This window comes from Benincasa hispida, chromosome 3 (assembly GCF_027475165.1).
Source record: "Benincasa hispida cultivar pf3 chromosome 3, pf3_genome.v1.1, whole genome shotgun sequence".
NCBI classification, from domain to species: Eukaryota; Viridiplantae; Streptophyta; class Magnoliopsida; order Cucurbitales; family Cucurbitaceae; genus Benincasa; species Benincasa hispida.
This window is the reverse complement of record NC_143480.1, coordinates 31,177,250-31,190,519: the sequence shown is the minus strand read 5'-3', so window position 1 is coordinate 31,190,519 and position 13,270 is coordinate 31,177,250. Positions and strand designations below refer to the sequence as shown.

General features: G+C 37.6%; 2 protein-coding genes across 4 annotated transcripts; one reads left to right on the top strand and one right to left on the bottom strand.

The window, feature by feature from the left end:
- Positions 1 to 281: 281 nt before the first annotated feature.
- Positions 282 to 5,388, top strand: MAP3KA (mitogen-activated protein kinase kinase kinase 3). Of its 2 annotated transcripts, none has more exons than XM_039025265.2 (11): positions 282 to 1,252; positions 2,004 to 2,324; positions 2,577 to 2,664; positions 2,824 to 2,886; positions 3,032 to 3,192; positions 3,313 to 3,388; positions 3,571 to 3,630; positions 3,873 to 3,980; positions 4,081 to 4,317; positions 4,622 to 4,719; positions 4,799 to 5,388. In XM_039025265.2, the coding sequence occupies exons 1-11, from the start codon at positions 846 to 848 to the stop codon at positions 5,052 to 5,054; spliced, it is 1,875 nt and encodes a 624-aa protein (XP_038881193.1). In that variant the 5' UTR covers positions 282 to 845; the 3' UTR covers positions 5,055 to 5,388. The 2 variants fall into 2 exon arrangements, with proteins under 2 accessions (XP_038881193.1, XP_038881194.1); XM_039025266.2 differs by having other exon boundaries at positions 305 to 1,252; positions 2,022 to 2,324.
- On the bottom strand, positions 3,378 to 10,188 carry NDHO (NAD(P)H:plastoquinone dehydrogenase complex subunit O). Of its 2 annotated transcripts, none has more exons than XM_090312194.1 (6): positions 9,746 to 10,159; positions 9,598 to 9,653; positions 7,200 to 7,265; positions 7,070 to 7,111; positions 6,793 to 6,852; positions 3,378 to 3,659 (listed from the first exon to the last, which is right to left on the bottom strand). In XM_090312194.1, exons 1-6 carry the CDS (start codon positions 9,969 to 9,971, stop codon positions 3,612 to 3,614), a joined length of 498 nt encoding a protein of 165 aa, XP_090168320.1. In that variant the 5' UTR covers positions 9,972 to 10,159; the 3' UTR covers positions 3,378 to 3,611. The 2 variants fall into 2 exon arrangements, with proteins under 2 accessions (XP_090168320.1, XP_038881195.1); XM_039025267.2 differs by lacking the exon at positions 3,378 to 3,659 and adding an exon at positions 5,434 to 5,678 and having other exon boundaries at positions 9,746 to 10,188.
- Positions 10,189 to 13,270: the final 3,082 nt, after the last annotated feature.

The window sequence follows — 13,270 nt, the reverse complement described above, 5'->3', positions numbered from 1 at the left end:
AAGAGAGAAAAAGTACCTTAATTTACCTAAAGAAAAATTATTGTATATTTATCGAGAAACTTTATTTTCTCCCTTCTAGACATCTCCGGACCAACTCATAGTAAATAACTCTAGCCTAACATTATTAATTTCAGAATTCAAAATTTAACCGAGGCTTCCAACACTCTACTGGCTAGCAATGTTTTGTCTTTAGTGTCTGTGGGTTTTTTTTTTTTTTTTCTAAGAAAAGAGAGAACAAATTCGGAGATAAAAATTGATATTTTAAGAAAAATAAAGCATAAAAAAAATCTAAATTTGCTTCGTGTTTCGCCTGCGTGTGAAAGAAAGAGAAAAAGGAGCAAAACTAAAGAAAGAGAGAGGGAGAGAGATAAAGAAAGAAGAAGAAGGTTCTCACAGGGTGCCACCAACAGCCAACTGGGTACACGGAAATCAATTAAAAAAGAAACCTTTTTTCTTTTATTTTTTTTACAGATCAACAGAAAGCAACTCTCTTTCTCTTCCTTCCATTGTTCTCTCTCTCTCTCTAAAGCCCCTTCCCTCTCATGAAGTTGCCACGTCATTTCCCCCACTTTATCCAACCACCGTCTGCCGTCTCTCCTTCCTCCTCTTCCTCCTCCTTCTCCACTTTACTCCAATCCCTTCTCATTATCTCAATTTCTTTTTCATCTTCCTTCTTCAACTTTTCTTCCTCTCTTTCACACATGTCATCCATCTTAACACTCCTCTTTCGTCTTCTTTGAGTTTCCTCGAACCCCCCCAATTTCAATTCCTCTCTTTCATTCTTTGATTGCTCCTCTTTGATTCTTTCTGGGGTTTTGCTGATTTGATTTCCCTTCCCTTCTATCATGCCTCTTGGTTGGGTAAAAAAATTGAGTAGAAACAAGGACCATCACAATCAACCCACTTCTTCTCTTAACCTCTTCAAGTCTTCTTCCCCCAAAACTCAACCTAAGAACCCCACCCACAAACCCAAGAGCTTCGATGAGGTTTCTGCTGTGATTTTCTCTCGCAATTCCCCCAGGTGTAGCAGGGATCTGGGCTCTTCTGGTGGCGCCTCTTCTGGATTTTCTGGTTTTGACTCCGATAGTGGAGATAAGAGTCTTCCTCTTCCTCGACCGGCTACTTCCGGCCTTGGGATTGATCATGGAGCTGGGAATGGATCTGGGTCGAGTTCGGTTTCCAGTGTTAGCTCTTCCGGGTCTTCGGATGATCATCCATCTGCCCAAGAACAGCTTCAATTTGGAGCTTACAGGTGGGTTTCTAATTTGGAAGGTTTTTGACTCCGATCGGTGCTTGTTTGTTTTGTACTTTCGTCTTCTGATATTGGGGTTTTCAAAATTTGGAGTTCGCAGATGATTTTTAGGTTTTTGGGTTCTGATTATTTGATTTAAGATCCTATCATGAACCTGAAGGACTTAATTCCCCTGTAATAGATGATTCCCCTGTTTCTGTAGTCTTCTGCTGAAGTTGGAATGTTCTGAGAATTTTAAATGAAGTACAGCCAGTTTTGCAGTCTATTTGGCCCTGTTGGGATCGTAATATCTCTTTCCTTGCTTCCTGTTCTGATTTCTGAAACTGGGCCTTGTGGTTATACCTATGTTTTGATATCTTTGTAATTCTGGCTTTGTTCTGTTTCTTGTTTAGTTCCGTGTGCTTAGCAGTCCATCTCACTGTTAAGTTGTCGGTGAAATGGAGAATTTTAATGGCTGATATGGTATTATAAGTAGTTTCTGTTTTAAACTTGTTACAAAAAGCTGGGGTTCAGCTTGACTTTGTTTCTAAATTGTGGCTAATACTGTTTCATGCTCTTCCATTTTCAAATCAACTCCTGACTGCTTCATAAGGTTTCTCTCAACTGGGAACGAAAAGAATTTACAGTTTTTTTTTAGAGGACGCTCGTAGTCCTATCGGTGAGAGATTAAAAGTAATGGCTACACAAAGAATAACTTTTAGCTTTGCCTCTGAATTGCTTTTGATAATTTAGTCCATATGTCTGAATTCAGAGGTTTTGCCGATAACAGAATAGAGACAAGGCCAAGAAGTCCAGGTCCAGGATCAAAAGGACCACCCACCAGTCCTACATCACCTCTCAACCCACGGTTCTGTGGCATGAGTCTGGAGTCTCCTACAAGCAAGCTAGATGACGGGAAGAGTCGATGCCATAAGCTACCACTTCCTCCAAGTGCTCCCACCAGCCCTTCTTCCTTGACCAGCACGCGAGCTATCAATATCGGTGATAACAACACAGCTACACACTCAAAGTGGAAGAAGGGAAGGCTTCTAGGAAGGGGAACATTTGGGCATGTTTACCTTGGATTTAACAGGTAATGGTGATTTTGATTAAGATATTTTTACGGTCTCATAGTAACGGATGGATTGAAGCTATACTCATTCTTAAAAATGATGTTGTACTCTGTTGGTTCCTATGTTAGTTAGTATATAAACAAACTACGTCGGAGTTGACCTCCCTGTTAGCATCTCAAAGGAAGCCCTTGCTGAAATATGAAGTTAATGACATGGCACCACGTTTCTTTTTGTTATTGCTACTCTAACCCATTTTCTTCAATTCATTGCAGTGTAAGTGGCCAAATGTGTGCAATCAAAGAGGTCAGGGTTATAAGTGATGACCCAACATCAAAGGAATGTCTCAAGCAATTGAACCAGGTAATTCTTATTCTCCAGTTTGAGTACAATGTTGTATTATTGTTTGTTATTTCACTTCTTGCTACCTATTGTCTTTTGAAAGTTTTTATGGGTTTGAAGGCCGTACATTTTACCGTTTTGACACTAGGTTGTAATTTTAACATTTTCGCTGTCTAACAGGAGATTACTGTGCTCAGTCAGCTGTCGCATCCGAACATTGTCCGGTACTATGGTAGTGAAATGGTAAGTGCAGTTGTACTCTTTTGGATGCTAGCTACTATTTAACAATACTGCACGCAAGTTTTCCCTGTGAACAAAACAACTTAATCATATTGTAATTTATTTTTTTGATACACTTCATTCTTATGAGATAAATTTGCTATATCAGGGCGATGAGTCACTCTCAGTCTATTTAGAATACATTTCTGGTGGCTCAATTCACAAATTACTTCAAGAATATGGCGCCTTCAAAGAACCTGTTATAAGAAATTATACCAGAAAAATTCTTTCCGGGCTTGCTTATTTGCATGGGAGAAATACAGTGCACAGGTATTTTAGTTGTAAATACTGCTTAGGAATCTTATTTTCAAACTTGTGGGTCCTTATGTAAAATAAAGGGTACTTTCTCTTTTACTTTTGAACATTAATGGAATATACTTCTCATGGCAGGGACATAAAAGGGGCAAATATCTTAGTAGATCCAAAAGGCGAGGTCAAGTTGGTAGACTTTGGCATGGCAAAACATGTATGTATATTAACGCTTCTCGTCCAGAAGACGAGAAAAAAGTGTTACTATTTTTTTCTCGTCTAAACTGAACCACATTTTAAAAAATAATTAAATTCAAATGCTTTGGCAAGTGGAAGTAAATACTAAATTTACTTTTCTAGATATGAATTTCTGATGTCATTTTTTTTGGTTGGAATCAGATAACGAATTGTACTTCGATGCTTTCCTTCAAAGGTAGTCCTTATTGGATGGCCCCTGAGGTACTTTTTCTCACTTCCTTTCGCTCCCTCTGCGTTAAATAACAGACAAAAGAAAAGCTGAATGCTAAAAGAAGAATAAATGAAAAGGAAGAAAGAAACGTGGAAATTCACACAATTTTGTCTTCTAGTTTATGAAAACAAATGTTCCTCCACATCCTTCTGTTTTGTATTGGGCTTTTTCTTTTACTTGTACACCTGCACCGTATCTTTCCTTATAGTTGTTTCTCATCATGGAATCTTAGGTTGTGATGAATACAAATGGCTACAGTCTTGCTGTAGACATTTGGAGTTTGGGGTGTACGGTTCTTGAAATGGCAACATCTAAACCGCCTTGGAGCAAATATGAAGGGGTAGGACATCTTTCTCAAATATTGCTCTCAGATTTTTCATTAACTCCTGATGTTAAATTCTCTGGGGGCCATATTTATCTTATATCTTGGAATTAAACAGGTGGCTGCCATTTTCAAAATTGGGAATAGTAAAGACGTTCCTGAAATTCCAGACCATCTCTCCAATGATGCTAAAAGTTTTGTGCAGTTATGCTTGCAACGGGATCCGTCTGCACGTCCTTCTGCTGCAGAACTACTGGATCACCCTTTTGTTCAAGATGCAGTAACACCAAGGGCTTCTGATGTTAACTTCTCCTTGGATGCGTTCCCCTTTAGCTTTGATGGAATCCAGAATCCGGTAAGCCTTTCGACATCACTTGGCTTAGAGAATCACAAAGCCAAAATGAAACCATTTCTTTTTTATTTTAGGAAAAAAAAAAATCCAAAAACTTAGAATCGATTGGATTTGGATTTCACATTTAACTATCTTGGCATAAGTATGTAGAAAGGCTTGAGAAGAACTTTTGATCACATTTCAATTGAAAAAACAATCAGCATGGATTGAAATAACCAAGGACCTCTTGGATTGTAATTTATCTGCAAATTCTGATAACATTACAAAAGTTGGCCATAAGTTGATACCTTTGCAACTTTATATGCAGCCATTGTTAGATCGGCATCCAAACAGAAAAAGTATAAGCATATGCGATGGAGATTATGTGACAAACCCAACATTCTCTTCCAGAGCTCCGAGTCCTAGGTACTAAACACCCTTTCCTTTACGACCCTCTTGGCCTGAGGTTTATGTACTTACTATGAGATCGATGCTTTATTTGCAGGGGAAATGGAAGATTGATCACATCCTTGCCTGTCTCTCCATGTTCTAGCCCATTACGGTCGTATGGCCCTGCACACCAGAGCTGTTATATTTCACCACCTCACACGTCTTACATGGGGGTGGGTCAAAGCGGATACAATGTGAATGAATACGCATATAACACGAGACCAAACACATTGTTCACCCTTGATCCTTTGCGAGAGTCATCGCTATTGAAAGTGCAGACTCATGTTGGATCACCAAGAAGACCTCTTTGACTAAACTTTTCAAGAAAAAAGAAGAAAAATATCTTCCTCACATCCCCAGGTGTAATTTTATCCAGTGTATCAGAAATATGTAAGCGTTGGGGCTTTCTAATGGAAATTCTGGAAGTTTATTGTGAAGAGAGATTGAGTTATTCATGTATCAGAATTTGAAAAAAAAGAGTACTTGATTGATGATGGTGGGATAAAATTTTCTAACTAGGGATGTGATGTAATTGCTTAGAGATATCTTGTACCTTGTAACAATATTTTTTTGGTCCTTGTAAAGGGAAGGTGGTCTGTATATGTAATAATCAGTTTTAGTTTATTACCTGCTATCATTAACTTAGATCAGGCATCCAAAACCAAGATTCTCAGGAGGTTTCTTCCATCCTTTCTTACTTACAATATCATTCTTCATAAAAACACTTATTTTTCCTTTGTTCTAGTACATTGATGTTAAATATTAACAGAATCAACATCAAGGGTTGCAAAAGGCATGTGATGAATAATTAATGGTGTATTTTGGAATTACACATCTTTACAGAGACGTGGGGAGAAGTGTAAACTATAGACCATCAAGTGAGCATCGTTGATCCAAAGCTGTGGTTAGAGTCTTTCGTAGTTGAGTTTCTCCGACTGCCAGAAAGGGCAAAGTTATCATAACAATTCAAGAAATGGTTTAACAATGGAAGTTATTCTATACAGACCTGCCCATTTCTCTGGGTCTAAATTTTTAACCTTCAGAATCTTAAAAAGATGGAAGAAGAAAAAGGAAAGAAAACCCCAATAAGGGTATCCCCTGTGGCGACTTGGCAAGGGTGGGATGTTTTCAAGATACATACCAAATCTTGGGTAAAAAATTCTACCGAACAACGTTGGGTTTGTTTTCTTATAACTTTTCTACTAAAGTTTTTGTTTTTCCTAACTAAATATTGGTATTCTTAATCAAATTTCACTTAAAAACTTCTTTTGATAATTTTCAACAAACAAAAGAAAAAAAAAACAAATAAGTAGAAGTAATGTTTATAATTTTTTTTTTTTTTTTTTTTTTTTTTTTTTTAAAAAAAAAAAACCAAACCGTTATCCAAGGGAAGTTTCATAATTTAAAATCTAGCCGTCTCAAACTCGAAAAAGAAGCCAGGAGAAAGAGAAAAACTTTGTTATCACATGGGATTTAAAATCCTAGGTGTGTCACTGAATTGACTTTGGGGTAGGCAAAGTCTTCCCAAGAATTAGTGGGAGGACTATGAGTGTATTGTAAGGAGTGACTTTTGGTGAGCTTCCCTAAGAATTAGTAGGGTAGGTCATGAGTATCACGTCTGGTGGGACACCCAATACAAGAGGGGGAGCAAAGTTTGAGTAAGCAATGCGAGAACATGTCTTCTAAAACCACCCATTGAATCTTTAAAGGAAGAAAAAAGAAACTAAAGTAGTGAATGATAAAAATTCCAATATCGATTTTCTATACCTTCATTGACAGCCTCCTTTGAGGATGTCAATGCTATTTCTGTATCATTGATGCTACTCTAGGAAATTCATTTAAGGATGACTACTTTTCTTCGTTGAGATGAACTGATGAAGGGTAACTTTTATGTAAGAAACTAACCTATATTGTATTGCTAAGCTTTTCTCCTACTATCCATGATTCTAATGTTTAAATATATGCTCTTGCTTATTTGATACTCCCTGTAGGTGACGAGTTAATGACCGCAGGATGTGAAAGATATCAAGCACCGCTTAAAATAAATACCTTTATAAGCATGTCTGTCGGCAGCCAAGCTGGTGCAGTTGGAATACCAACCCATGCAATCTGTCCAAGAATTTTGAGTAAAAATGTAACACAACAATGCATTAGCAACCAAGGGAAACATCCATTTTGCTTGACCTAATTTTCCTTTCTCTCACTATTTTGATAAATTACAGTAGTAAAGAAACTTGTGATAACGTGGATGTCCAACAGATCTTATAGAAAAGAAAAAGAAAAGCCAAAGCATTATATATATATATGGAATCCAAATGATACTCACAAGTGCATATTCTCCTGTCTCGAAAATGCGAAGATCCAATACCTGAAGAAAGAAGATTGACACCAAATAGCTGACTCATCAGAAGTCCTTGATATTTTAATAGGATTGAGTGTAATCTGTATAAACTGACCTCACCACGGTCTTCATAAATGTAATCCAAGCCCTTGTAGTAAGGTGGATGTCCAACAGATAGATACTAATGATAAAGAACAAAAGAAATTGTTTGTCATCAATCCAATAACAATAGGAAAAATGCATGTCTTAATCAATGGGAGAATGAGCACAGTTCAAATTTCATTCCTTCAAACTAACATTAACTTTGTGTTCTAAAATTCGATGGTGATGAATGAAGATATTAAATAGAGTTAATCAAACGAATGTTATAAAGGAAGAGAAAACAACTTCTGTGAAAACTTTCTTTGTTGGCTAGATAGATAACACTTATACAGGACAGGCCAGGGAGAGAAGCGCTCACAAAATCAAACCCTTTGTTAGACTATTGTTCTCTTGCTTTATTATTATTATTATTATTATTTATTATATAAAAACCAACTTTCATTGTGAAATGATGAAAAAAATACGAAGACATACACAAAAAAAGAAAGGAAAAAAAACCCACAAAAGGGAGCATAGGTACAAAAAGACGCTCTGATCAAGCAAAAGAAGACTTTGCAAATAATTACAGAGAGTTTGTCACAGAAGCCTTGAGAGAAAAATGAATCTCCCAACTTCCAAGGGACCAAACATCCAAAGACTTCCTATCAAGCCCTCTGAAAAATTTCATTATTTCTCTCCTCCCAAAGACCCCACAACAAAGCACATGTCCCAGCTAGCCATAAAAATCTCTCCTCCTGAAAAGGTAGATGGAGTAAACTCCATGATCATGTCTTGTTTTATTTTCAAATAGTCATGGAGCGAGATGTTGACTTCTCAATATATCACTTGTTTTATTACACGATTGAATCCAAATCAAGTCTTGGACAATAATCTCAGGTTCACTAGTTTGCATTCCCTAATAAGGTTCACTTGGTTGACTTAACCCTAACTAATAACCGTTCTTTTTCTCATTTTTGGACCTCCAATATCATTCTTTGTTTAATGGTCTGCAAAGATAGAGGAAGATGAAATAAAACATTAACTTTCTTCTTCTTATACAACATTCCAGAGAAAAAGATGTCAAGATTCAAGTTTACGTCCACTCATTGAGACATATGATGACTTGAAACAATCTCACCTTCTTCCCATTTATCACGGACAGTTCCCCCATGGCCCCAATCTTGACAATAATAATTGAGCACAAAGGTGAGGTCATGATCACAGGACTAGTGCAACACCCTAGAAGTTGGAACACAAACTGATGACAATAATGCCACGTGTCAATGGTCTTGAAGACATCCCTCTTTCAAGATGATTCAGGTGTGTGTGTGCGGGGGAGGGGGGTTGGAGGAATTGGAAGACCAACACCAACTCATTTTGTATGAAGAACTAGCAATTGACTCCAGCAAATGTTTGTTAGACCAACGTTACCAACGATGATGGGAGTTACCTATAACATTTTATTGTCCTTATTTGAGGATTTGAACCACAACCTGGGTTATTTATGTACCTTGAAGTCATTAGAAACGAAAGCACTCAAGTGGGACTCATACAACTCTTGCTCAAGGAAAAGAAGGGTCAAGAACTCCACGGTGATTCATTGCTTTAGAAACTACGTTTGAATGACTGAATTCTTGTTCAAGGTCAATTAAAGAGATTGAAACAAACTCACTCCTTACCATATAAAGTGTACACACAGCCTAGCAAGCTAACTCTTAAGAGTGGCCTTCCCCTTTTTATCCTTTCTTTCGAATACTTCTACAATTGGAGGCCTACCTGAATCCTAAGAGATAGATAGAATCCACACAGGCTGATTATTGTTATAGAAATTCCCTTGGACAGAGTTGAACTACACTTTAATTGTTCATACTCGTGTACAATCCAGACTGTTGCCTACCATTCTATATTAACCTATTGTAGCCACACTTTTCCAGTCATGCTTCAACGAGGAAAAGTAGAATGGATCAAAGGAGAAGCATAACTCAAACACAGCTCAGTGAGCCAGTTAGAAGAATTTGATAGTCCACGCCCTACTTACTTCCACTGGATGAATAAGATTCCAAACTAGAAGAAACTTCATATTTTCTTCTATTTGTTCATTAATGGTTGAAGTTCATCACTTGGGGTTGTTCCTTTGTTTCCTACATTTCTTCCACCCTTCCCTCCTGCCACGAAACCATTGGAAAAGTATCTCTTCTACTTCTCTTGTTCGATTTGGCTATGCCATAGAAAGAGATAGGTGGTATACAGCCGAACTGAAAATATAAAGATTACAAAAAATACAAATAACAAGTAATGAAGCAAGTTATGAAGAAGCTTTCTCCTTGCTGAGTAACAATGGACTTAATTAATAGATTTTTGGTTAATTTATAAACTTGTTAAAAGGAACCTCATTACCACAAAAAAAAAAAAAAATACAGAAAACTACTTACATTAACACTATTAAGATACTTCTCTTTATCAACTCTCACAATCTGACCCTTCTTCACTACAGAAAGCACATAAAAAACGAAATTAACAAATCTAAATTGAATCTTCAAATTCCCAATAGACGGAGGCATAATAGAAGAAGAAACTCACTCGAATAGACGGGCTTCTTTGGAACCTTGGGAGCGGGGGTGGGGGAGCTTGAACTTGAAGGTTCAGTCCTGGAAGGCTCCTGGGTTTTGGTCTCCGATACCTTCTCCGGTTCAGTGGATTTTACGGCTCGAATGAGTTGAAAACGAAGTGGGTTTCTTCTAAAACTTTGTGGGAATTGAGTGAGGCATGAGAAAGAGTTGTGAGAAAGAGATGCAGAGAAAGCCATGGCGGAAAAAGGACAGAGAGAGGTAGAGATTAGAAATGGCCCTCACTCACTCAATGGGAAAGTTGAACAGAGATAACGCTAAAATGATAAACCACATATCGACAATACAAAAAACCTGCTGCTTAAATTTTTGAGAGGGATTGCTTTGTGAAAATGTATATGTAAAGAAAAATCCACCCTTTGAGCTCGGAAAGGAGGAATCCATTTGATCACATACAAATGTGTACTACATGGCTACCTATTGAAAAGGAAATGGAAAGTGGCCTTTTGCTTGCGCCATTCATGTAAAATTTTACCGTTTCATTTCTAAATCCATCCCGTGCGTCTGCCACTACTAAGGAACTCGATTCTCAATGACTTGTCCACTCATTTCTTAATGACGAGTCACTCGATACTCGATACACGGTGTATGACGGCACTCGACACGTGCTATGTAACGACCCGACTCCTTAGGACTTAAGTCAGGTCATTACTAAATACATGTATGCATGGAACTTAAAACGACACTCTTTTATGGTGAAATAAATGCTAAATAAATAAGGTAAGTGCAAAAGGCTTTCATTAAATTCAAATATTAAAAATAACAATAGGGTATCCATAAATCATAAATGATAATAAATAAGTCTGAAAACGATTCTTAATAGTAAGTTTCAAATATCAAAACTGAAAGTTAAGAAAAACATGAAAAGAAATCTAAATCTCATGAGCGAAAGCATAAAACTAGTCCTAGTGGCTCTATCACGAATTCCGCTTGTCCATCGCTTGTACATCTCTACCCTTACCTGAAACAACAACATGAGAAAGAATGAGTATAAAATACTCAGTAAGTAACCCTACTATTGGGGTCAGGTTAGGCATCTATGTCCTCTAGATGCCTACCTCTGGTGGAACATATAAACTGTCCTAGTCCTCATGGGACACATACATACATGAAAAACTGAGTTCTATCCTACTGTAGCTAAATATGCCCACTACCTCTGGTGAATCCCAAAGGAAACACAATCTGGTGAATCCCGAAAGAAACACAAACTGGTGAATCCCGAAGGAAACACAAACTGATGAATCCCGAAAGAAACACAATATCTGGTGAATCCTGAAGGAAACACAAACTGATGAATCCCGAAGGAAACACAAACTGATGAATCCCGAAAGAAACACAATATCTGGTGAATCCTGAAGGAAACACAAACTGATGAATCCCGAAGGAAACACAAACTGATGAATCCTGAAGGAAACATAATATCTAATGAATCCTGAAGGAAACACAAACTGGTGAATCCCGAAGGAAACATAATATCTAGTGAATCCTGAAGGAAACACAAACTGGTGAATCCCGAAGGAAACACAAACTGGTGAATCCCGAAGGAAACACAAATTGGTGAATTGATGCGTTATTTTATGATGTGGAATTATGGATGAAATGCGATGATGAAAATACGTTGAGCACTCAAGTTTTCTCAGTGGAATCCAAGTGTAAACCCCACTGAGTTTTTTGGTAAGTCCAGGGTCGAACTCAGGAACTTGGGAAAACAATATGCGGTGGTAATTTTCAGAAGACCTTGTGGTAATCGGTAACTCAAATAGTTGTTGGTTTTGTTTGTTGCGGTAATGAAAATAAACAAATGTGGCGAAGTTCAAAAAGAGTTGATAAAACGGAAGATACGATGAGTATGCAGTGAACGGGTTGAGAAGGGTTTTAGCTAACACTTTCTAGGATGCGTTCATGCTATGCGATCATGTAACACACATACAATAGTAAACCATCTCTCGATGCGAATGCTACGACTTTTAATACTAGAACACATGCGATACATGCGATACGTCTATAGGACCTACACATAAGCCTCTATTCTTATTTATGCGATGACAAAATGACACACACAAAAATAAGGCGACCACATAATATCATTCCTATCAGGTTGGCAAACAGAGCTTATCTCTAAGTCCCTATCTCTTGTTTATGTAGTTCAAATCTTGCTCTCTCGAGTCTAGATTCTAACCTAGCTTTCTCAAGTCTTAGGTTCTTTCTTTAGACTTTCTCTCAAGTAACTCTAAAGGGATGTTTGGCACAACATAACACAAGATAATCGCAAGCAATGACCTTCCTAGGTCATGTTAGCTTAGTTCTTCTCAACTCATTCGACAAGCTTAGCTACTCATGCATGCAAAGAGAGTGAACAGATGTAGAATAAGAACTTCCATTGTATAAATATAAAGATGAAGTACAAAATAACAATGTAGGAAGAGAATAAAGAGCCTGGTAGCGATCTCTTGCTTTCTAGACTTTTACACTGTCTTTCTACTCTTGTTCAAAAGATAATCTCGCTCTCACAAGAGTGGCCCGCTCTCTGCTTTTACGCCTTCGGGTTCTCTCTCGAGTTGCCCTGAGCAATCTTCCGACGTCTTTACTCTTCCCTTGCTCCGCCTTAAAAATTAAAAAAAAAAACTATAAACACGACTAAAGATCCTAAATCGGTGAATAGGTGAACTTGTTAACTCATTTTCTGAAGGATGCCTTTTGTATTTATAGAGCTTCGAGGTGAAGGGTGGCTTCTCTCTTCTGATTGCACAAATGAGATAGCTTTAATTCTCTGACTGATGCGCCGAATATTTGTCACCAAAAAGCTGAATGTACTTGTTGTCGTTAGCGGCTGTCAACTTAATTCAGATTCGACTGTCATCAGCTTTCTGTCCCATCGTGATTAATTATGCCTTTCACCCAGATGCGCCCACCAAGTTGCGCCGGCTCTATGTAGCAATCCTTCTTGAGTAGATGTTTGCGAACATAAATCACTGCAAAGCCTTGCGGTAATGCTACGCTCGTCTGTTAATCTCTTGTGATCGCGCTTTTCGCCTTGCGTCAACACATATTCTACATACAAACACAAAAATTAATTGTTTCTATGCGATGAACGCATGCGACCGCAATTTTATAAACTTAATGCTTTTTGGACGCAATCTAACATATTTCATCAACGCAAAACCTCATTGTTTAATAACTTAGCAATGTAATAATGTGCATTTTTGCCCGTTATCACACCCTCAAATTTAAACAATGCTTGTCTTCAAGCATAAGCTAAAGATTTTCTTTAGCAAGTCGACTGCAATTCTTTTTTCCTAGATTTCTCAAGAATACTTCATTATACACCAAAATTTCCTTAAGTCTTATTCAAGTCTCCTCTAAAAATATTTCTAAGACCTAGGGACCACAAATTTAACCTTCAAAAGGAAACACAAACTAGTAAATCTCGAAGGAAACACAAACTGGTGAATCCCAAAGGAAACACAAACTGGTGAAT